Source organism: Corvus brachyrhynchos, unplaced genomic scaffold (assembly GCF_000691975.1).
Source record: "Corvus brachyrhynchos isolate BGI_N302 unplaced genomic scaffold, ASM69197v1 scaffold4, whole genome shotgun sequence".
Taxonomy (NCBI): Eukaryota; Metazoa; Chordata; class Aves; order Passeriformes; family Corvidae; genus Corvus; species Corvus brachyrhynchos.
In genome coordinates, this window is record NW_008237878.1 from 939,293 (window position 1) to 961,991 (window position 22,699).

The following is a 22,699-nucleotide window of genomic DNA, read 5'->3' on the forward strand; positions in this document are numbered from 1 at the left end:
TGGGCCGGGCCGGGCAGGGCCGGGCCGCGGGGGTGTCCGGCTCTGCCGTCCTGTCCCTCCCGCGGGCATTACGGAGCTGGCACTGCGGAGGTACCACGGCCTTCTCGGGTTTTCCCCCATTCCGTCTTCCGGGAGGAATCCAGTCCGGGTTTTCCCCCATTCCGTCTTCCGGGAAGAATCCAGTCCGGGTTTTTCCCCATTCCGTACTCCGGGAAGAATCCAGTCCGGGTTTTCCCCCGTGCCGAACTGCGGGCCCGAGCCGGCTGCACGTGGGCGGCGGGAAGGGCTCTGCGATCCGGTATCCGCCTGGAAACTTCCTCGGGATGGGGAAGGGGGGGCTCCCAGCAGGGATGGAGCCGCCGGGCAGCGCTGGGGTGGCACTGCCCGCACGGGGACAGGGCGGTCGCTGCTATTTCAGCGTGCGTCGGCGCGGCCTCAGAGGAGCGGTGGCATTGCTGGGGAGAGTTCCCGCGCCTGCTCCAGAGTGGGAAGGGGCCGTGTCCCTCTCGGACAGCGGGAGGGTGACAGCCAGAGAGCTCCGGGGCAGCTGGCAGACACGGTCAGGGCTTCCCCGCTGCCCTAGAGCCTGGTCAGCTCTGGAGCAGAGGTGGGGGAAGCCAAGGGCTCACCCAGGGGGAAGCTACGTCCCGTTGCCAGCAGCAACACAGTGCCGCTTGCACTGCTGAATTACTAGACACAAATCTCTGTTCCTGTCACACCCAGAACGAAACAGCAGCACAGAGAGATTAAAACCAGGACTAAGAAAAGGTTCAAGGTGCTGCCCAAAACAATTTTCTTCATCTCAGAAGTGAGCAGCACCTGTCAGAGATCAGTTTGGAAATGCTGGCTTAAGGAGAGAAACAAACGTGTTCTCCTTCTTCCCAGACCCAGCAGAACCCAGCTCAGAGCAGTCCTGGCTGTGTGAGGAGTTCTCTTGGTGCAATGGAACAATGCCAGCTGGCAGCAGCTGAGGAATCTGGTTCCTCTTCTCTTCTATTTGTGCAGGGACTCTGCTGGAACCTGCCAGTCATAGGTAGTAGCTGTCCCCGGCCCTACAGCTGCCAGCAGAGGCTTCGAGTGTGCCCAGCCTGCAGATCAAACTTCCAGCACCAGGATGACAACTGGGAAAGGAAGGTGGTGGGAAAGATGATCCACCCCAGCTCTATCGTGTAAGCTGTGGGCCCTGGGCCATCCTTGCATTCAGCCTCCCCATCGGACTGTCTGCAGCCTGGACCAGGAGGAGCTGGGGAGCAGAAACAGCCCTATCTGGACCTGGAAGTGGTTGGCTAAGCCAGGTCAGAAGCCTTTGACACAGGACTGCTTTTAGAGCTAGGTCTGTGGGCATGGGAATCCTTCAGCATGAACAGGACACCGAGAGCAAGAACAAGAACCCCTGTTTGCCCTAGACTAGATTTTCAGCTGGCACATTTTAGCCCAGCCTTTTTTGGTTTCCAAAACTGACACCACATTCAGCTGAAGGCCTAATCTATTTTGTTTCCAAAATTTAGGACCTGTTCAAGATCTAGAGCCATACTCTGCAAAACCCTTGGGCCTGCTTCACTCCTTTCACTTAGGCTCTTTTTCCACTTTTTATTTCCTTGGTAGTGGCTTTTTTAAAACCGGGTAGTATTATGGAAAGTTTCCCTGACTGGCACGAACTGATGGATTCTGCCTGAGCAGCTGCTCGATCTGCTCAATAATTCCTTCCCTTTCCCTGCTGCTGCTGTTGTTGTGACACTGATTTCAAATTTACCATCTTTGTGCCTGAATGTCCACTACACCTGAGCTCTGCTGTGGGCAGTAATGGCTGGGGAAGTCCAGGTGCCCTGTGGGTTAAGCAGAGTGCAGGGTCTAATGGTCAGTGAAGGGCACAGTCCCCTTCAGCTGCAATGAACTCGTGACCCAGCACAATGTTAGGAGGGACCACACCAGAACTGTTACTATTCACATTTCTCTGGAAACTCTTGGGAGTTTGACAGCTCCCACAGTCTCCCAGGCACTTCAAAATTCCCCTTTGCTTCACAAAGTTGTTTCCAGGAAGCTGAGACAGATCCTGAACGTGTGGCAAGGCATTTACCTGCTCAGGGAGCTGCAGGACAAGTCGAGGTGACTGCTCCAGCTGCTGACTGACCACAGCACAGCCTGGTGCTGCTGGCCTGGGGGGGTTTCCCTGTTCCATTTGTTAGTGGCAGATGTTGATCACGCTGCTTCATGCAGTTGTGGACAGCAGGATGGCATCACAGCATGGGAACTGCACAGTAACCTTGCCTGGAATAGAAGAGAGTGGAGCAGAACAATGGCTCCGCTTTGCAGGCACATCTTCTTCTATTCAGAGCTCATTAACTCCTCTGTCCCGGCTGCATTCCAGCCCAGAGATGCAATGTCTGCTAAACTGCAGGGAAATTACCAGAGAACTGCTATAGAAGTTTTCAGGTCAGCTCAGCTCCAGAGGAAGCTGCGTTTTCAGGGAAGCAACTGATGATCTAAAGTTACATACAGAGCTTTTATAAACAAAGTGTGCAAATACTTCCCATAGGCTCATCCCATGGTGTTTTGCAACTCTTGATCATTTGCACAATAGAAGTATGAAGCAATTAAAGCCTTTTGTGTTCTCAGCATGAACAGATCTATCAAATTTCACAGCTCCAATCCAAAATTGGACTAATTTTAAAATTAATATTGATAATTGCCAGTGCATGACTAAGCTTGAGTGGTGCTTTCATGAGGGATTGAGAAATACTTGGTGTCTTAGATGGAGGAGTGATGCAACCCACCCTTTCCAGAGCACAGGGATGAACAGCAGTGGGGCAATGAATAGTGCAGGGACCCACCAGTCACCAGTGACTACCACAACAGGGAACTCCTACTTTGGATTCAATAAAAAGCATCCTCAGCTATGGAAGTCTCACAGCTGAGTGTCATTTTATTGGGTATGTTCCCACTGAAAAGGGGATCCATGCAACTTTCCAAAAATTGAAAATAAGAGACAGAAGCAGGAAAATGCTCTATCCTGGGGCAGATAGAGACCACCTGGTTCAGCCTGGGGCAGACTGTGGACAAGGGTTCTGGGGTTGTCTCCACACAGAGCTCCAACTGACTGCAAGGAGGCAGAGCTGAAGCAGTGAGGGCAGAGTTATCACCAACTCCCAGTGAATCAGGCATGACTTTGGAGGATCTCAGTACCCCCAAAAAACCTTCTTCTTATTTTGAGTGGGCATTCAAAAACTGTTCTGGTGGATTGGGGAACTGTGGGAAAGGTTGTGCCTGTCTCCAAGAGCTCTGCACCATTCATCTGTTCTCATTTCCTCCTAGGCAGAGTCCAGTGTGGTTCCTACCCTGAAGAAAACCCATCAGTGGTGGTGCTACAGGAGAGGTCTCACGTGAGGGCCCTCGATAGGAAGGACAGCTCTGCACTTCTGTAGCCGATGGGAGAGGACAACAGCTTGGTAACAGGAGCTACCAAGAGCTGGCAGGATGAGTTACAGCTCACCCTCTGTGCATGACTTGCATCACAGCACCCCCACCACAGCCAAGCCAGACCCAGGGACAGCTCTGGATGTGACTGTACCAGAGACAGCCACCGTAAGCCCTGAGACTACCAGTTTCAACAGCACCAAAATCCCGGATGTGGCCAGCACTGGACCTGGCATGAGCACCATGCTGCTTTCCTTTGGGATCATTACTGTGATTGGGTTGGCTGTAGCAATGGTAAGAGAGCCCAGCTAAACATTCCTGTCTCTTGAGGGTGGAGGGTGGCTAGAGGTTCTAGGACTGATTTGCATTGAATAATTTCTTTGCATTCTATTAAAGTCTCACCCAAAACTGCTGGGAACTGGTAGTTCCTGAGGTTCCTTTCTTTTTAAGGCCTTTATCCATTGCTCCAGTATTTCTGCAGTCTCCCTGAGCTCTGGTCCAAATGGGATTCCCAGCAGGCCTAGGAGAGGCCACATGTAGTATCAGTATTTGTTTTTAATAGCAGTAGGAAGTTCAATTAAAAGAAAACAAAGCAGATTGTGTTCTGACTTGTTACCTGGAACAGCTGCATTGATTTAAACCTTCTCTTGGGCCCCACAAGAAAGTTTATCCATATTAACTTTTCAAGCAGACTGTTGAAACCATGTTAGTCTCCCCTGTGGACATGGAATAATTCTTTTTGAATTAAAGTGGCCTGAATCCACCTCAGCAAGACTCACCCTGGACTGCATTTCCAAGGTTCTGCTTGCTGGGTATCAGTCCTTGAGGGTTTGGTATGTCACTAACCTTGCCATTAATGCTGTGGGCAGAAGCTTTAGAGACCAGAGTTGTGTGCAAGGGCTGCAGCTCTCCTTTTGTTATGTAACCAGATCGTTTCCCTGCCAACAAAGAACAGAAGGTAGCAGCAAGCTCCCATTCCTCGTATGAGGAAGGGCTTCACTAATACAGCCATCAGAGGAGCCTATTGCAAAATTTCATTGCAGGCCCCAGGAGGAGTTTTTCCAAAAGCCCCTAAGAAAACCTGGAAATGGTCAAAAGTTCCCAAGAGCAACATCCAGCGTTCGTAGTTGTCAGAACAAGGCTGTGGAGGCCCAGAGCCTCCCTTTCTTCCCAGCACAGGCTGACAGAGGCAAGTCCCTGAGCATGCCCTCCCTCTTTGCTTCTTCCCTTCGTACTGGGGAGGGGGTAGCAGCACTTCTGCGCTGTAGGAAATCGACACGAGAATCACAAAGGGAAGCTTTTTCATCCATATACGTCCTGCAGCCACAGAAATGTGCTGAGCTACACCTGATAATACACCTAATACTCTTACTCCTACTAACACACCTAATACCAGGCCACTGAGCACTTACACACAATGTGCTGCCAAGCTCACAGTGATGCATATGAAGTGTCATTTTTGTTGTCACTTCTCCCTTCCCCCACTTTGGTGCACAGTGACACCAACCTTCTCTACCTCTCCTCTGTGTGCCCAAAATTTCTCTTCTCAGCTATTCCCCATCCTACTGGGACTGCTGTAATGATGCTTCTCTTTCTCCTTCAGGTTCTATATATCAGGAAGAGGAAGAGGTAAGTAACATCTGTTGTTGGCTGAAGGGAACTCAGAGCTTCAAAATCTAGAGCAAGCTCAGGAGATAGGGAGATGATGGGGAGAGTGAAAGCGATGGCTGTGTGAGAACAAGGCTGCAGGGAGCAGCTGTGTGTGACTGAGGCAGGGACGCTGCACTCCTGGGACTGGCCCACCCTCTGACACCAGTGTGTCAAAGACTCCTCCACAGTTTTGGAAGGAGAATAAAGCTGAGCAGGAGGAGGCCAGGGATCCTGAAAACTCATCACACTTCACCTATGAGATACATGAAAACAAAGGAGAGGGTTATGTGTTTATAAAGAAGCTGGGAACTCCATCATGAAAGGTGTGGAGCTCAGGTTTCAGCCATTCCCAGATTCCTGTGTTTTCCAGCAGCCCAGGCAGTGACAGCAACTGGCAGCAGCACAGTGCAGAGATGCAGCTTCAGCCCAGGAGTTAATGTCTTAATTTCCTTGCTAAGCTCCTGGCTGAAAATAGAGAGGGAGAGCAGCAGGCAGGGAGAAACACATCTTGGTTCTCCTGTCTCACAGCAGGGACTCTGGTGAAGATCCATAAGCTGTGGTACCTCCTCCCTCCCTGACTCCTTGGGGCAGGCCTGGCCAGGCCACAGACTTCCAGAAAGTGCTGCTGTCTGCTGTAAAATTTCCAAGCCCAACACCAAAGCCCGGGTCTGGGTGCTGCTGCAGGAGCAGCCAGTGCTTGGCCTGTGAAAATACCACTGCTGGAGATAATGGTTGTGCTGGCAAGCCCATAGAGAAGCAGGGGAAGAGTGTGTCATCCTAACACTTGCCAAAATAGCTATTTGTGGTGACACTGCCAGTAACTGCTTGTGTGTTTCCTTCTACCACCCTCCAAAACTCAGCTATAGCCAAAGGCAGGACTCAGTGTTTTCCCAGGAGCCACCCCATCCATCATCCATCTCTGAGGAGACCCCTTGGGTAATAAGTCATAGCTCTGTCTCTTGAAGCAATGATACAAGAGTAGGAACAGTGTCCACAGGCATCAGCCCCCTGTGAGAATCTCTCTCTTTCCTATTTTCTATTTATTGTTTATTATTTTCTATTTAATTTTGTGTACTTCAGCCCCAGAGTTAAAGCACTCTCAGGCCACTGCAGCTTGAAATGAACTGCTGCTGGCAGACTGTGACATGGCAGGATGGGGTGGTGTGGGCAGAGGGATGGGGGAGAAGACACAAAATGCCAAGCCAGTATGTTCCACTGTTTCTTTTGTCCCTCCACATAAAGCCTAATCTTTTAAGGTCTGCAGGAACTTACATCCTGATTCCTCTGTGTGTAAATGCCTGCCAACACAGATTAGTGATGGCAGTTAATCCCTGTAACTGCACTCTGGGTGTCTTCCACTCCTGCCAGCTGTGTGTAGTAGGTTCTTAGCCTCATCCAGCAAGAGCCATAGGAGCAGAATCCCTGTGCAGGAGGAGCAGCAGCCTGCAGAAAGGCTCAGCAGGGGGGTGGGGAAGCAGCCTGAGCTCTGTTCTTCTCAACCAACCCTTTCCCTCTCCTCCCATGGGCAGGCTGGAGAAGCTACGGCACCAGCTCATGCCCATGTACAACTTTGATCCCACTGAGGAGCAGGATGAGCTGGAGCAGGAGCTGCTGGAGCATGGGCGAGATGCAGCATCGTCCCAGGCATCACAGAACAAGGTAGGCAGCAACACCATGAGTGTCACTACAGCCACTGGTACCTGCACTGCTTTTGTTACAGGGTCAAGGAGATTTTGTCATGGGCTGCAGGGTAGGGAAGCCAAGTAAGACCTGAGGAGGACTTCCCCATCTCTGCTAGCCCTGGAAATAGGGACTTGAGCATTTTGGAGTGCTTAGGGTGGACTGAGGAGCCAGGCAGGTCTTTGACAGGAGGCTCTCTCCTTCCCAGTGTAACAAGAGGTAGGAGAAATAGGAAAGAAGGGCTTCTCACCACTGTTTGGGTCCAGCTTCACAGTGTTTTCTGTTCCCTTTGTCACCACCACCACACAAAAAGTGTTTTTAAAAGAGAGCCAGCAGGGATGGTTGGAACAGGCTGTCTCTTACCCAGTGACACAGCTTGTCCTTAGTGTAGACACACCTTTCCTTTCATGAATTGCTCTCCAGCTGCTCTGTGTTGCCCATGTCATCCCCTGCTTTTCCTGTTCAGGGGCAGGAGTTCTCCCAAACAGTTTCAGTTTCCACACACCTTATACCTTCAGATAATCTCTAGCAAGCTTGGTTAAAAAAAAAAAGAGGAGATAATAAATACAACTATAATTATAAAATACTTACCTTGAGACATTCTCGACCTGCTAAAGAGCACAAAGATGTGTTGGAATATGAAAGATAATCAACGTATGGAACATAATAGTTTGGAAAAGCAGGAAATGTGGTGTGTAAAAGCAAAGGATCTTGTCCTCTGAGTAGCACATACTAGGACAACATCAGATCCCTCTATTAGTCCACATAGGGGGCTTACCTGGAGGTAGTAAAGGGGGGAAATTGTAAGGCCAGAATTAACCTTAGCACAGTAAAAACAGATCCATCCTCTCCAGGGACTGGCCAGCAGGATACCTCAGATCCCTCTTGCTAATGCTTGGGAAGTACAAGAGTATAAAGATTTAATGTAAAAGGAGAGGGAGAGTCTAAAACAACAGCTCAAGCTCAGGCAATGGCACATTTCCAGGCCTCCTTGATATCTCAAGCCTTTTCAGGCTGCCTTGCATATATAAATAGTGAGACCCAGTAATCCAATGATGTGAGGATTTTAAACTGGCATGGATGTGCTAACTTACTCTCCAGCCTGTAGTATTTTCCTGTCACAGCCTTGTTAATGCCTTGTTAGCCAGGCAGCCTCCCCTGGAAGGGGTGAATGCAGTTCCAAGTGTGCAGCCTGTGCCCAAGCACAGCCCTGAGCCAAGGCAGCCGTGCTGGCGCTCAGCTCTCCTGCTCCCCTGCAGGTGCTGCTGACGAGTCAGGGAGCCCTGCAGAGACCCAGCCGCCTCGTGTTCACAGACATGGCCAATGCCATCAATGCATGACCAGGACCTGCCCTGCTCCAGGATCCTGCTGAGAACAAGGAGGATGAAGCCAACAAAGCAGTGACTTCCCTCAAGCATGGCTGATCCACCGAGCCCAGCTGGTCACCTGTTGGTTTGTGTTACAAATGGGCACAGAAAGTGCCATCAGTCTGGGAAGCCAACCCTTTGTAAGGGCAGTGGTGATTTTCTGCTGTGTCTGTTACCACTCTAAGGTCTTGAGCTCCAGTTTCTGGGCTGGCACTGCCTGGTAACACCTACCAAGCTTTGTGCTTAGGAACAGTGCCTGCCTTGTACAGATTAACCTGTCAGAGCACAGAGCTGTGGTCTGTGGGTCAGGGAAGGAGAGAGGTGCATGTTTCAGAGACCTTCTCCACTGGCTCTGTGTGCCCAGGCCCCAAGGAAAGTGATGGATGGGCCTCTGCAGTGACCACAGCTCTGGCCGGTCCTGGGAGGGGACTGGTGGCAAAGCCTCTTTGAGCCAGGAGAGCTGCCTGCCCCAGCTGAGGGGTGACCTGGGGCACAGCAGGGAGAACACAACCATGGGATTATCCCCTCCCAGGTGCATGGCTGCTGATAAATGTGCGTCAGGGTGATGTTGAAGCACGGGGAATTCACTGGCTTTAAAAAGTGAAGCGGTGAACATTTGGCCACTTAGATCTTAACTGAGAAAGTGGCTGAATATCCCAAATTAGAGCTACTCTATAGACAGAGGGATTTCACACAGCTAGAGGCAGGGACTGTCACTGTCTGGCTACTGGTCTTAGGAATAACAGTGCTCGGGCAACAAAGAGGAATTGAGCAGAACTGGGGGTTCCAATACCCCATAGCCCCTCCTGCTTTGGCTCAGGGAAGTTTCTGCAGTGCAGAGTGTTACCCAGGAAAAAGGATTAAGCTTTGAAATAATTTCTTTTAAATAAGGAAGAACATGTATTGGCTCAACAACAGCCCAGTGTTTGCCCCCAGAGATGACTAACAGCTGGTTTGTACTTCCTTACCTGCCAGGACCTGCAGTCAGAGCCTTCTCTTCTTCCTGTTGAAGGGAACACAGAGCTTTGCGTTAGCCTCTGCTCGAGTTACCTGCTAGGAACAGGTAGGTGGGACTAGACAGGTAAGCCAGGGGTTTCCCTGTAGCCCTGAAGCATCTCTCTGCCTGTGCATCCTTCAGGGCTGCAGGAGTAAGAGAGTGCAAAGGGTCTCTGGCCACCTTGGCCTGTGGCACTGCAGTGTGGGGGCCTGTCCTCTGCAAGCCTTTTGATGGGCACTGGCCCCAAGTGCTGCAGACCAGCACAGCAGCCAGGGACCAGCATCAGAGCCCAGCCCTGCACTGATTACCTCCTGATCTTTGTGTGGTACAGGCATTTGTCAATCAGATTGTATTCCATCCACAGCACCAGTTAAAAGGGAATCAGGGCAAGCCAAAATTTGAATGCAGACCTAAAGCTTTATGCAAGGAGATGTTTCAGAGTGGCAATTCAGGTATCATGTGCTTTGTTGCAAGTTTGGACCTGCCAGTTAGTTTTTGTTCTCCCACCTGTTTTCTTTTCTTCCCCCGTGTGATTGTTTTTTCCATATTCATTAAATGCAGACTGTTTCCTCAGCATATGCCCCTGACCCCTGCAGGGCACAGTACCTTACCAGCTCTTCCTCTTCCACTGACACAGCTGCCCTCAGGGCAGCTTTGCAGGGCTAAGTTGCTTTAGTTTGTCAGTATCCAGCTGTCTTTTTAGAACTAGGGATTTCTGGGAGTATATTAGGGGTTGGAGTGTGGAAAACAGCCTAGCCCTCATAGCCAGGAGATGTGGCAGGAGGCACTTCCAGGCTGCTGCTGTTTGCCCCCAGGGATGCTGCTGGGAGGAAGGTGCATGGATACAAATACTCACTGTAATGCAGATTAGGTCCTTAGAATTTGGAGTCTGTCTGTGGGTATTCCCAGTGATCAGCTGAGAGACAAATACATAAATACATCTGCTACCCACACACACACTTCCCATCTCCTCCAGGTGCTCAGTGAGAGCAGCCACACATCTGATTTCTCCACTGCCTCTCACCTTTCCATGCTCTGCAGCAGCACAGGGATGCAAGTGGCAGCAGGGGGGTCCAGCTATCCTAAATTGCAGCATTTTCCGCAGAAATCTTAGGATTGGAACTTTCATCTTTGTTTTAAACTCAACAAAAGGCAAGTGTGAGCTGAATTGTTTCCTCAATGCCTCAGCCCACTGCATGCCCTGCTCCCAGCTCTGTGTGCTGCAGTGGGAGCTGCCCAGCAGTGATTCCACCAGGCCAGGTGCAAACTGCACCTTGGTCCATGGTTTACTGAGATAAATCCTGTGCAATGAATACACCAACAGAGGAATTCTCTTGAACCATCCTCCCTGTGATGGTAGGCTTCGTCCTGTGGTGACTGCCCTTTAAAGTAAAGAAGTACAGATAGTAAGATTAAAAGAATATTATGGGTAATTGCTGGGCTCGTACTGGAGTATTCTTTTAGTTCCATAGCACCTCCTCTCACAGTTCTTGGAAGTATATGTATAATTTAGCAGAAGCATTATGATGTAATTTAATTCAAGTGTTTCTGTGTTTTAAAGCATTGAAATATAATTAAACTATTTACATGAAAGTCTAGTGTGATTGTCTTTTTTCCCCCCATCATCTGCATTTTCCCACAGAAACTGCTGGAGTGTATCCCCAGTATCTGCTGGTAATTTGTGTGCAGTGAATTGCCCTGCTCTTTCAAAAACTGAACTAAGTGTGGAAAAACTTGGAAGGGGAAGCTCTGTGGGGGTCAAAGTTTAGTGTTCTATAGCACAGAAACTCAGATCTCTTCAGAAAGGCTTGCTGGAGAAGTCAGGAGGGCAGGAGCTTCCAGCTGCCAGTCCTGGGCATCCAGAGTACAAAAAGAAATGCCAGTTTAGCCTTAAGCTAAATTCCTGCACAAACCAGGGGTTCATCAGCTCACCTGCAGCTCTGCCCAGGCCAAGGGGAACAGAACATGATGACATTGGTGATGTATTTCAGATTTGCTTCTGCCTCATCTGGCCCACAGCCCCAAGACCTGGGACTTGTTAGGAAAACTGTCAGATGAACAAGAGGCAATGCACAGGCAGAGAATTAATTGTACAAAAAGCTCAATAGCTGTATAGCCCACAGAACAATGTGGGGGAGAAACAGACTCGACTGTGGAGACAGCTGGGTGTACACATGAAGCAGAACTGGCCTGTGTTCCCATCAAGCCTCCAAAGCACACAAAAGGATGGAATTAGGCACCCACATTTGGGCTTAGGAGCCTGTCTGGTTTTCTCCATGTGTGATTCCTCCTGCTTATTATTTCTTACATCAGTCTGGGGCTGCTCCTCAATGACCAAATTTTTGTTTATAATCCCCAAAACTCCAGGTCAAAAGACACTCACCTTGTCCAGCAATGTGTGTATGTGAGCTGAGGGTGTTGCACAAGGAGGAGGCAAAGCAGGAGCCTGAGGGGCTTTTGTTGAATACCTTTATTTAAAACAAACTTCAAGGCTAATTTGCAAGTTGCCAACACTCTCTATGCCTTCACCAAAACCATTTATGGGAAACTTCCAAACTTTGCTAGATAACAAACCTTGTTCAGCTCCTGTAACAACTGTAACGACCTCTTATTTTTGGCCAAGTCAGACCTAAGCTTCCTGAGCTTAAAAACACTTGACATGCATTTGCTTAAGAGGTAGGATTTGTCTACACAGAAAAGGTAATTAACTATATGGGAAATAAAAATGTTTATAATTTCAAAAAAGACAATTGATCCAGTGTGAGATCCTAGCTGTCTGAAGATGTCTGGAATTCTGCCCACCTTTCACAAGCATTGACTTCCATTCTAATTCTCTGCATAAACATGGAAGCTGAAGTTATGGATTGGGATTTCAACTACACACAGAAGAGCTCCTGAAAGAGTAGAATTCTGTTCTCCTCCAGCACTTGCATTTTTATGGAAATAAGTTCTCTACTGTGTTTTTTCAGGAGAGTGTTAAGAGGTAGCAAAGACTAGTTTTGGTTTTTTTTAATTTTAAGAGAAGTACTTCGTATGCACATCCCAGGAATACTGCTGACCTAAAGCAAATGGATTTACTATCTAGCCAAGGCAGTTTGCACCCCTATTCCAGGCCACCAGCTGAGAAAGGACAGACTGATGTCACAGGAAAAGCTTGAGTCTCTTACAGATGTAATCCCTAATCCATTTAGGAGAAGCTGAAGTTCCAGTGTCACACAGTAACAGCTACTGCTCTCAGGTAGCAGGGGTTAATTAAACAGGCAGTACAGCCTTGCAACGAGAGTACTGAACCTGCCAACTCAACTGAAAATCAGGCACAGAAGTTGGTAAAATATTTTGGTTTGCTACTGGAGTGGCCTTTGAATGTAGACACGAACTGCAGCTGAACTTGTGTGTGCACTGAAGAGCAGCAGAGTTCAGGGGAGCACCAGCTGCACCTTCAGATTCACTTGTGTCATGTCCCACCCAGAGTTACCCCCACAGCAGGAGCTGGGGGTCAAACTCTTCCCGTACCTGGCAGTACAGCTCATCCTATAGCACAGGATTTAGGTCAGTCCCTGTGATCTAATCCATTCAGTCCTTGATTTCTCTGCTATTTGGTAGTGGAGGTACAAAGATTATCTGTGATGCAGTTTTCTGCTGCGACCACCAAGCTCCATATACAACAGAGTGCCCTTAGGGCAAACCAGACACCCCACAGAATTGGGACTGGGACTCTCATCACTACTAGCAGAATTAATGGGATCAGGACTCATCAGTACTAAACTGGGTGGACTGGAAAAAATTACCCAAAAGGAAAAAAAACCCACTTTTCACTCCATTATCTCTCCAATCAGTCTTTCTTCTTAATTCTACATACGTTTTCTTGTGTTAAATAAATACCTGCCAAGGGAACAGAACTCTGATGAAAAGATAATAAATGAGTTCAATATATATGGCCATTTCATGGGTTTCTGCTATGCAACACCATAAATTTAAAGCCAATTATGTTCTGTTTAAATATTTAACACTGTAAAGCTAGCCAATTTTACATCCTGTCAGAGATAATTGAAATACCCACTTTGTCCCTTAATAGGCAAGGCAGAACATCCAGGAGATGGAAAATACCACCGGGATTTCAGTTTGCAACTGGATATTGGAAATACCCTCAATTCATCAGAATTTAACAAGTTCAGCTCTGACACCAAAAGCACAAATCTGCTAACAATGTGAAACTGAGAGCAGCCAGCAACAATCTTAAACCAACTGGCTACTGCTGTCTCCCAAAACTAAACTATCACCAGCTTTTGTTTGCATAGTTGTGACACTAGAGGACCCCACACACACGTGTTAGGGACTGAAATTAAACTAATTTAAATTGAATCCTGAGGCTATGTAAGGCAGCAACTTTTGTATAACTGGTTCTTTACAGACACTCCTTTGAAGGGATGAAATCCAGTGGCTGTGACTAAGCTTGTAAGCACTGTGCACTTGGAGCTGCTATCAAACTCAGGGGGAGAGCCACCAGGCCAGAAGAAGTTATAGGAGAAGGCCCTGAGCTGCTCATGTTAAGACAAAAATTTCAGAATCAATCCCTAAGACATCAGGGTGCAAACTTTACCCTAAAGCACCAAATCACACAGAAACACTGGAACAGCAGCACAGGGCAAGCTGGAAATGCCATGAAGGTTTTTCTTTCTGAAATAATCAGGAAAGGACTCAAAGGCTGTCTTTCAGATGCAGTCCTTATGGGCAACAGAGCAAAACTTAACTCCTGGCACTCTCCATCAGTCTGCCAGAGGTGATAATGGCAGACAAGCTCAGCCATTAGCTGTGTAAATAGATTTCCTTTCCTGTATCTGTATTGCTGAGTCAACAGTACCTTTCTGTTAAAATACTGCTCTCTGTGTCAGGGCAAGGCACCAGGTTATCCAAAGGGAAATGAATGTATCTCAAAAGATATACTACAAACTGTAAAAGGCATCTCTCCAACAAGGCATTTGCCATTTCTTCCCCTAAATCCCCGTTTGGATGTTTGGGGTAAACAAGTCCACAGGCAACAGGAGAGAGAGCTTGGCTAAAATTATCACAAATGAAGAATCTGAAATACAATATTAAAAATCTTGCTTGCTTTCCAGTCCTCTGGCTTCAGCAAGACATGAACAGGTGGGATGCTACTGAGCTGCAGCAGGGATGTTAAGACATCTGCTAAGACCAGTGGTTTTGCCGGACCTGGAACCGTCTTTTCCAGTGATGCCTAAAGAAAGATCATGGGAGAGAGAAGGTTAGAGCTTTGGGTCCAGGAGCCCTGCTGCCCAGTACACCACCCCCTTACAGAGCCAGTGCAAGGTTGAGAGATGACAAGGATCCATTCCCACTGCCCTTGTACCAGCTCCAGGCTAAATGGAGCTCCTGATACAAATGGCTTCCCTGGCAGCAGGGCTCAGCATGAGGCTTCTGAGGGCCCAGGAGTGACAGTCTGTGTGAAATTGTCTGGTTTCTGCTCTGCACACACTCATCAACCACCTCTGCTGACAGCAAGTATGTATTTCTTTGAATCCTTATGAGACACAAATTTCCAAAGTGCCCTACCCAATATTAACATCTTCTTCAGTAATGGTACTCAGGGGAAAAAAAAAAAAAACCCAAATGCTTCTTGACCCAGAAAAACAGAAATGTTAATGCTGGAGTTCTGATGGCAGCATCTGCAGGTAGCAACACAATAGAGCCTGATCCATTAACAAACTCCTGCCTGCTCTTGGATAACCTGGAGTCACCCATAACCAGTGGACTTGGGAAAACCAGAGCTAGAACCCCAGGCAAAGGCTATGGGAAAAAACCCAGCTGGCTTTAAAGCAGCTCTCTGCCCCACTGCAGGATTGCAAATCTTGCTTATTTCTGATTCAGCTCTTCCTATGTCTTGATTTACCCCATAACAAACTGAAAGGCAGTCAGTTTTATTTCAGCAATTCATGTTAATGCTGCAGACACAAAGCCCAGGGCAGATCTCTTTCCCACTTGGAGTTGTGCAGTGTACAACCTGCAGGATGGGCAAGTACATGTACCCTCCCATCCCCTCCCTAGTACAGCATCTCAGAAATCCCCACCTGGAAGCAAAGAGCAAACCACCAAAGCCCTCAATGGCCAATGCTCTGGCTGTGTCTATAGGAGAAGATCATTATGTGATCACAGACTCCTGCTAACAAGTCTCAGAGCAGTAGCCTCCTGCACGAGTAGCACAAAAACTTGCAGGCATATAATAAACCCAGACTCATGGAATGGGTTAATCCAGAAACTGCCTGTCTGCAAGCTGCTACAGCTGCACCGTGCTTGCAAACGAGCCCCAGGATAGCTTCCAGTAAGTCAGAAGCTTTAAGCCAGGATTACCGCTCCATCTCAAGCTCCTGAGCAAATAACTTTAGAAGTTTTCCAGAGGATTTCCCGGTTTCATACTGTACATGCTTACACCCACTAACTTCCTGGCTGGTTTTTTTTGTTCTCACAGAAGTGCAGACCCTCCCCAAGAGCAGAAGTCCCCATGCCTGGCCTGGGGGGAGCACAGTGGTTGGGGCTGCACTATCATGTGCTGCACGGCCGTCTCCCAGCGACCGCAGCATCCGCTGATCCTGTCACATCTGCTTCTACCTCACTGCAACAGCAGGGAAACGGATTCCTCCTGTCACTGCCCCGGGTCCCACTCAAACTGAAAGGAAGAAGAAATTACCCACACTGGCTGTGGTTTGGGGCGATGCTCAACTGTACCAAAGGCGGCAGCGGCCGGGCCGGAGGTGAGCTCATCCCCTGTGAGCCTGCGGCTCCGCTGATGTCAGCGCACAACTCCGTGGCAGGAAGTGATACGGGAGCAGGAGCCCCAGAGGAAACTGAATTGAGCAACTGAGGTTAACTCCCCTGGCATTGAATCATGTGGCATTTCCAGGGACTTTCTAAGAACCCGGGGCTGGGCTGGGCTCTGCTGCCCAGTGTTGGTTCGCTTGCTTCGCACGCCAACGGCAGGAGGGAGCAGCTGTGCTGCCACGTGGCAAACCAGGCAACTTCTGCCTTCCCTGGGCTCCTGGCCCCTTCTGCCTCCAGGGAAAACATTTCATGAAGAGCTTCCTACAAGGCCTATGGAAGGTAGGACATAGATGCACACAAGTTCTCCTGGAATCTACCTCAGAAATGGCCCTGAAAGGTTGGACTCAAATTTGTACTTTCTCAGGGCTGAAGTGAGGCTGGGGCTCTGGGTGGTGCATCTGTACATTCCTACAGCAGTGATAACTGTCATCTGGCATCTCATCTCAGAGAAGCGTAGATAAATTGAGCCTTCTACAGAAACTGGCCAGTGCCATCATGGTGCTGCTGAGGCACCTCTGCCAGTGCCTGCAAGCTCTGCCTTAGAGTACAAGCCAGGAAGAGAGAGGAAGACCAGCATGGAAGCATTCTGGAGTCAATCCAGAGTACTAAGATGTCCCAAATACCATGGGATTTTTTTATCCATAGTTTTTTTCAAGTAAGGCAAGACATTAACAATAGACTACTTTCACTTTGTACACACCAGAAAATTCCACTGAGCTGCACACCTGTACCAGTGACCAGAACCTCAGATGTGTGACTTCTTGGGAAGACAGAGATTTTCTTCTCTCCTTTTTTTTTCTACCTCCACTTCTGCTGAAGTAGTCACAACTGAATTAGATGGAATGGGCCTGGAAGCCTTCCAAATGCTCCTCTGTTTGTAGGATTTACCAGAAAGGCTGCAGCCAGTGCTAGAGCTTTGTGGGTATGTGCATGCTTTGCCAGAGCGTGGCTGCACTGTTTAGTCTTGTGTAATTATGATTATCTAATTTCATACCCTGTGTGGCTGGTGCCGAGTTCAAATTCAAGTCACTGCTTTCCTGAGGATTTCCTCCCTGAGACTCTCCTTCTTGGACCACTGCTTGAGGCTACAAAGAAAGACACCAAAAATAAACAACTCCCCACATGCAAAATTACGTGTCGAAAGACAAAACTGCAAATACACAAAGTAGATAGATTATTATTAGATTATTATTTAACCAAGACTGTGCAGCCCTGACAACACACCCATTTGCCACCAACTCCTACACCCAACTACAGGCAAGAGCACACACCAGGGCAGGTAGTGTCCATACACATTCACAACTGTCTGAATCGCTGTTAGAATCCATAATGGACCATCCCATTACCAGGCTTGTAGAGAGACACACAGCCCAACACTTCAAAAACATCTGCCCATTATGCAGCTGTGAAGAATTTTTTTCATCAAGAATATTTTCTAGATTTCAGGATAATTCCCTGTCTTGACCAGCTAAACATTTTGTCTATTGACAGTTAAAACCAAAATGATCTTTTTCTTCTGCTTTGGTTTTGCCCCCCAAAAATTCTTCAGCTGTTTAATTCTGAACTGAAACATCAGAATGCTTCACTAACCAAACTTCAAATGACACATTTTGAAATGTTAACTCTACGTCCTCCTGCTTGTCTTTGAGATTTGTCAGTCCACAAATGACACCAGCAGAACTCACTGGGTAAGGTTTTGTTCTGTAAGACACAGACACTTCTGCCTCTGATGATTTTCCATAGAGCTTGAGGATCCCAATTTGCACAGCTGGTTGCTTTAAGCACTAGTAACACACCAGACTTCCCTAGCCAGTGTATTTAAATAATGTAGTATCAATGGGCTTAGGAAAAGCAATGGGGTTTGAGCAAGAGCAATGTGCTGAACTAGACTGTTACCTTCTCACCTGGGCTGCAGGGAAGGAACAGATTTATGGAACAGTTCCCTTATCTGGGGCATTCTGCACAAGGTTTGCAGTTTCCCACTATCCAGGATATATTTGCATGGCAAGGTCACTGTCACATCAGAAAAGACTTCTGACCTCTCCCATATCCTGGCACTTCCTTGCTAGTGAACATTTCCTTCCAAGCCTTCTGTGTGGCCCTCACAGGCTGCTCTGTCCCTCTGCTTCTGCTGAAAGTGTCCCTTTCCCTCCTGAGTACTCTTGTGCCACCATAGGTGTACAACAAACCTATGGATTACAGCAGCAAGGGCACAGCTTGGGGTTGGGTTTAGCAAAGTTTGTGATGAACACTAAATAATGGTTTGTGGCTGTTGCAGGGTTTTTTAATCACTCCCAATGACAGATAACATCCCATTAATTGTTCACAGGACTGAATAGCCTTATTAATTAAAAGCTTTTGTCTTGTTTTTACACCTGGAATGTTTTCTCGTCAGCTATTGATTCTTATGAATCCTTTGTTCGCTGCATAAAAGAGTCTCCTGCCAGCAGGACTCAAAAGTTTCTCCATTCATCAAATTTTCTTTTCTCTTAATTTAAAATTTCTTCTTTTGAGACAAACTGACATGCTAAGCAATCACTTCAGTCTTTCAAGTCTCCTGGGAACACAACCCCTTCTCTCTAAGAAAGCATGGAATCTCTAGTCTGACATTCCAAGCCTGAGAAAGTGCCATACTGTGGAAGTCTAGCATGTCTTGAATTAAGCACAGCATCTCTCTCCCCTGGGCTCTCAGAATTCTTCAGTAGCTGAATCTTGGAGGCCATCAGGAAGGCAGTCAGAGCTTTCCTAATTATTTTCAGGCTACCAAGACTGAAAGAATGTTGTGGCAGACACAGAGTCTGAGAAGGGCAAACACAGCTGAAAGGTCCCCAGGATCTGTGACTGGAGAAGAGGAAAAGGACTGAACATCCTACTCACCCACTTGCGGGGCCTCCCTCTTCCTCTTTTCCCAGCAGAAGGTTCTGCCTTTATTGAAAACAAAGCAGGAAAAAATATTGTCAGCTCTCATATTTGCTGGGCATTGTGACAAACTGAACATGGCCACAGTGACCTTTGTATAAAGGTCTTGTCTCACAAGTAGCAGAAAAAGCAAAAGCTGGGGATAGAAGACAGTTGAGGAGGAAACACCTGCCTGACTGCACTGGTTGTGATTATTTGGCAGTGGTGGAGGAGAAGCACTGGAAGGAAACTGCTGAACAGGCAGTGGCAACACAGGAAGGCTGGGAGGTGAGTAAGGGCTGAAACCACAATAACTGATTTGTCCAACAGTGGCAATTAAAGCTGAGCTGAATTAGGGGCAACTTTCACTATCTTTAAGCCAAGAGACACATTATTGCTTGCCTCTCTGGCAGTGCTTCTCTCCCCTGTAAATGAATATAAGCTGTTTCCTCTCACCTTTCCCCCAGTTAGAGCAGTCACTTTCTTGCTTCCTTTTGGCCTTCCTCGGGGTTTCTTTGCTGGCTGTGGTTCCACAGCATCCTGTGGGATAACAGCTGTGTTTCCAGCATCCTCCTGGGATAAAAGGAGAAAACCATTTAAGCAGGATGATCCCTGAAACAATTTACATTCTCTTACTCTGGTACATCTTGGACTGTCTTACCCCACTAAGAGCACCCAGACCACTAAATAGCTGGTTGTCTCTGCTTTTCCAGCTGTGAAGTGCATTAGAAGGTGACCAGCAATACTTCTACACCTTTTTGTCTTTTGGGCTGAGGAAATGAGTAAGTTCAAAGAACTCTGACCAAGGGGCCTTCCCTGTTCCATCCAATTACTGGTGCAGGAACAGAGGGTGATGACACAGGAAAGTCTCCAGGCTAGAACAGAGAGCTGGTCAGCTCCTCTCACACATGTCCTAGCTGAACTGTCACTGCGCCTGTCACACCAGAGGTGCCTCTGAGGCCAGGAGCAGAGATTTCCCAGGGTGCAGATCCTGCTGCTGTCCTGGGTAGCCCTAGCATCTGCCACACCTCTCCCTCCCTTGTCCTTGTTAGCAAGCAGCTTCCCAGGGCTGCCTGCAAATCCCATCAGGCTTCTACCATGGCATCCTCAGGCAGCCTCTTGGGATGATGTTCCCTTACCTGTGGCTGCTTCTTTGGTCTCCCCCTCTTTCTCTTCAGGCCCTCAGTCAGTGTAGCTGAGATGGGATTCTCTGGTCCCTTGTTGCTCATGTTGGTACTTTCCACAGTTTGCAGATTATAATCCAACACGTTATTTTTCCTGGACTGGGAAAGAAAACTTGTCTTCTCTTTTTTTATCTTGTTATGGATTCTCTTCTACCTGAAAGGCTGAAATGATGAGAAAGAATCAGGCATGGCAGCTTGCTATTGTTTTCATCAGCTGCAGGAGTCCACAACAGACATTTAGGAGCATAACTGTGCTCTATAAATGTTCTAAAACCATTCTTTTACCTGGACTATTCCTCAGCTTTCTGAGGCTTTTGGCCAAAGGAGCTGATTGCTTCAGGCATGGAGTGTGCTGGGAGAATCTGAACCAACAAAGACAATGTCTGCAGCTCTCTGAACTCCACTCTTAGGAGGCTCCCTCCACCCAAAGAGGAAGGGGGTGGGAGATAAAGTGGTGGTGGTGAGTTATAAATGCATCAGTCAAGGGTAGATCTTCCTTTGGAGCTCCTGTATTGTCAGATACCAAAGCTAATCCTGAGACCAAAATCTACAGCTAAGTGAGCCTTACATGAGGATGCTTGAGAGAGCAAGTCTAAGGTACAAACTCTTAGAAGTCTGGCACTGGAGCTGCCCCTCAAAAGTTTGTTCTTTGTCACTGACTGAACAGGCACTGTCTGGAGAGATGGCCTGACCCCATTCAGTGCACTCAGCCTTTGATTCTACATGAGGCTCACTGTTTTCTACAGGACAACACAAGTTCCCCACACCTGGATTTTGGATCTTGAGCACTAGCTTGTCTGCTGGAAGTTTAAATCAGCAGACTTGTCAGCCTCCCTGGCCCCAAGCGCTGCTCAGTGCCTGCTGTGGTTGGAATGAGCCCTGATCCAACTTGTCTGCTCTCAGAAATAACCAAGATGAGGAGCTGTTGAGAGTACACAGGAAACCAGTGACTTTCCCTGCTTCTGCTTGAGGTTTCTCTTCTGCCATGTCTGCCAGAGAAGGGGGAGGTATGACTGTGAGCCTGCACACCCTCACATCCCAAAGCAGGAAGAGGAAGGGAGACCTTGATCAGAACCTCAGCAGAAGCCTGAATCCCAGGCACATTAAGAGAGGTGGGGGGGTCACTGAAGTCTTGCTTGTGTGCAAGTCAAAACCTCGCCAAGGATCTGAGCTCAGTCCACTTGCAGCACCTCCAGACCTTGGCTCTCCTTTCCTTCTTGCACACAAGGGAGGGCTCAAGAAGATGGGAGAGGATGAGGAGGCTGAGCTTGGCTGAACAGAGGCCTGCAGTGCTGGCTGAATCCTCTTTTGTCAGTAGTTCTTACCACAAAATACACAGCTGAGAATAGTGCAGTTGGGAAAGCAGCATCATTCATTGCTCAGGAAAGCAGGAATATCCAGATGAATTATGCATTAATACCTTCTCTGCAAAACCATCACCTGAGAATTTTTTTTTTTTTTTTTGCAACTCCTTACCTGTTTTATTTCTTCTTTTCCACCTGCTAAATGAAAGATAACAGCAAGCTTAAAGAGCTCTTTGCCCCATTGGCCTTGAGCACTGCTGGGTCCCCAGGTCCCTCCACCAGGCTCTACCTGAGGCAATAAAGGCAGTACTGCAAGTAAGGGCACAGCTGCACCACACAGAAGAGTGTGACTTTTTTGTTCAAAATAATGCTGGAGGGCAGCAGCTGGGCTCAGTTCCAGTTCATGCATGAGCAGCCCTACCAAGAGAACTCCCTGGATGCCCCTTTGTGCACACTCTTGGGCCCCAGCTCACAGGTGCTGCTGCATACTCAGCTTTTCTATCAAGCCCTCTGATCAGAGGGCAATGGAAAGACTACAGCTCAGGTCTCCGAGTTCAGGCTGAATCTGGAGGAGAGGCAGTTAGGGGAAAAAAAGTTTCTTTGTACTTGCAAGCCACACAGTTGCCACCAAGTCCCTGAGAGACAAGCATGAAACACTTGCAGTCTCTTTCAGAGAAGAGCTGTGCTTTTACAGACACAGTTTTGTAGTCTGATCATATGTTCAAGTTCCAAAGATGAGAGGACCCTAACTGAGAATGACAACAAATATTCTGCCTTCTGGCCAGCTACAGTTCCTTGTGCCTGTATTTCCTGGTCAGAATTGGAGCTCAAATAGGCTGGTGTTGGCCTCTGGAGCTGGCTGAGATAGGAGGGGGTCACTGATGTGCCCAGGCTCTGGACTGCCCTAGCAGGAGAGAGGCCCCAGTGCCTCTTCCCAAAGGCAGGTCTAAGCCAGCCCCAGCTCATGTCGCACACATCTGCTCCCAGATCAGCCCAGTGTGCTGCAAAGGTGGCTTGAACCCTCCAGAGCCTGAGCCTTCCCTCAGCTGCCAGTGGAAAGGGAACAGATATGGCCAAAGGAATGGACAAGTGTGAAAGTGCTGTCCAAGCTAGATCCCTGAGCAGAGATTACAGCTGCTTATCTGGGGGAGGCTGTGCTGATAGGAGGGTGCAGTTAAGCACCTTCATTCTATTTTCAGCCTCAGCTTGTGTTCTCTGCTTGGTCACCACAGGCTGGACATCCAGAATCTGACAGTGTCACTGACAGATGCAGCAAGGAAACTTCCAACCTTCACTCCATATTCTAACACAATGTGTGCAGTTGTGACACACACTGAAGCCATTGCTCTTATTGACTCAACCTCTCTAAAG

At 48.1% G+C, this 22,699-nt stretch overlaps 2 protein-coding genes across 9 annotated transcripts in view; one reads left to right on the forward strand and one right to left on the reverse strand.

Annotated features, from left to right (window-relative positions):
* The first annotated feature begins 965 nt into the window (after window positions 1-965).
* Window positions 966-10,701, forward strand: CUNH3orf18 (chromosome unknown C3orf18 homolog). 4 transcript variants are annotated; one of them, XM_017732343.1, is made up of 5 exons: window positions 966-1,295; window positions 3,313-3,708; window positions 5,018-5,043; window positions 6,594-6,723; window positions 8,004-10,701. In XM_017732343.1, exons 2-5 carry the CDS (start codon window positions 3,475-3,477, stop codon window positions 8,082-8,084), a joined length of 471 nt encoding a protein of 156 aa, XP_017587832.1. In that variant the 5' UTR covers window positions 966-1,295; window positions 3,313-3,474; the 3' UTR covers window positions 8,085-10,701. The 4 variants fall into 4 exon arrangements, with proteins under 4 accessions (XP_017587832.1, XP_008630375.1, XP_017587833.1 ...); XM_008632153.2 differs by having other exon boundaries at window positions 3,317-3,708; XM_017732344.1 differs by having other exon boundaries at window positions 966-1,169.
* An 862-nt stretch (window positions 10,702-11,563) lies between these two features.
* Window positions 11,564-22,699, reverse strand: part of LOC108446245 (high mobility group protein HMGI-C-like) — a 51,230-nt gene continuing 40,094 nt past the window's right edge. For 3 of the 5 annotated variants that reach the window (XM_017732347.1, XM_017732349.1, XM_017732348.1), the window contains exons 2-6: window positions 19,980-20,186; window positions 19,297-19,413; window positions 18,820-18,867; window positions 16,937-17,027; window positions 11,564-14,344 (exon numbers count right to left, since the gene is read on the reverse strand). In XM_017732347.1, the coding sequence (XP_017587836.1) occupies window positions 14,262-14,344; window positions 16,937-17,027; window positions 18,820-18,867; window positions 19,297-19,413; window positions 19,980-20,069 (429 nt within the window). In that variant the 5' untranslated portion in view covers window positions 20,070-20,186 and the 3' untranslated portion in view covers window positions 11,564-14,261. Of the gene's footprint in view, window positions 14,345-16,936; window positions 17,028-18,819; window positions 18,868-19,296; window positions 19,414-19,979; window positions 20,187-20,309; window positions 20,363-22,699 lie in introns of those variants that run through there. The other 2 variants (XM_017732350.1, XM_017732351.1) reach the window with 2 other exon arrangements.

Excerpts from the sequence above, each read along its gene's own strand:
- CUNH3orf18 (XM_017732343.1), top strand. The coding sequence starts at position 3,475 with ATGAGTTACAGCTCACCCTCTGTGCATGACTTGCATCACAGCACCCCC. Across the intron at positions 5,044-6,593 it reads TATATCAGGAAGAGGAAGAG|GCTGGAGAAGCTACGGCACC; the intron begins GTAAGTAACATC and ends TCCCATGGGCAG. Across the intron at positions 6,724-8,003 it reads CCCAGGCATCACAGAACAAG|GTGCTGCTGACGAGTCAGGG; the intron begins GTAGGCAGCAAC and ends GCTCCCCTGCAG.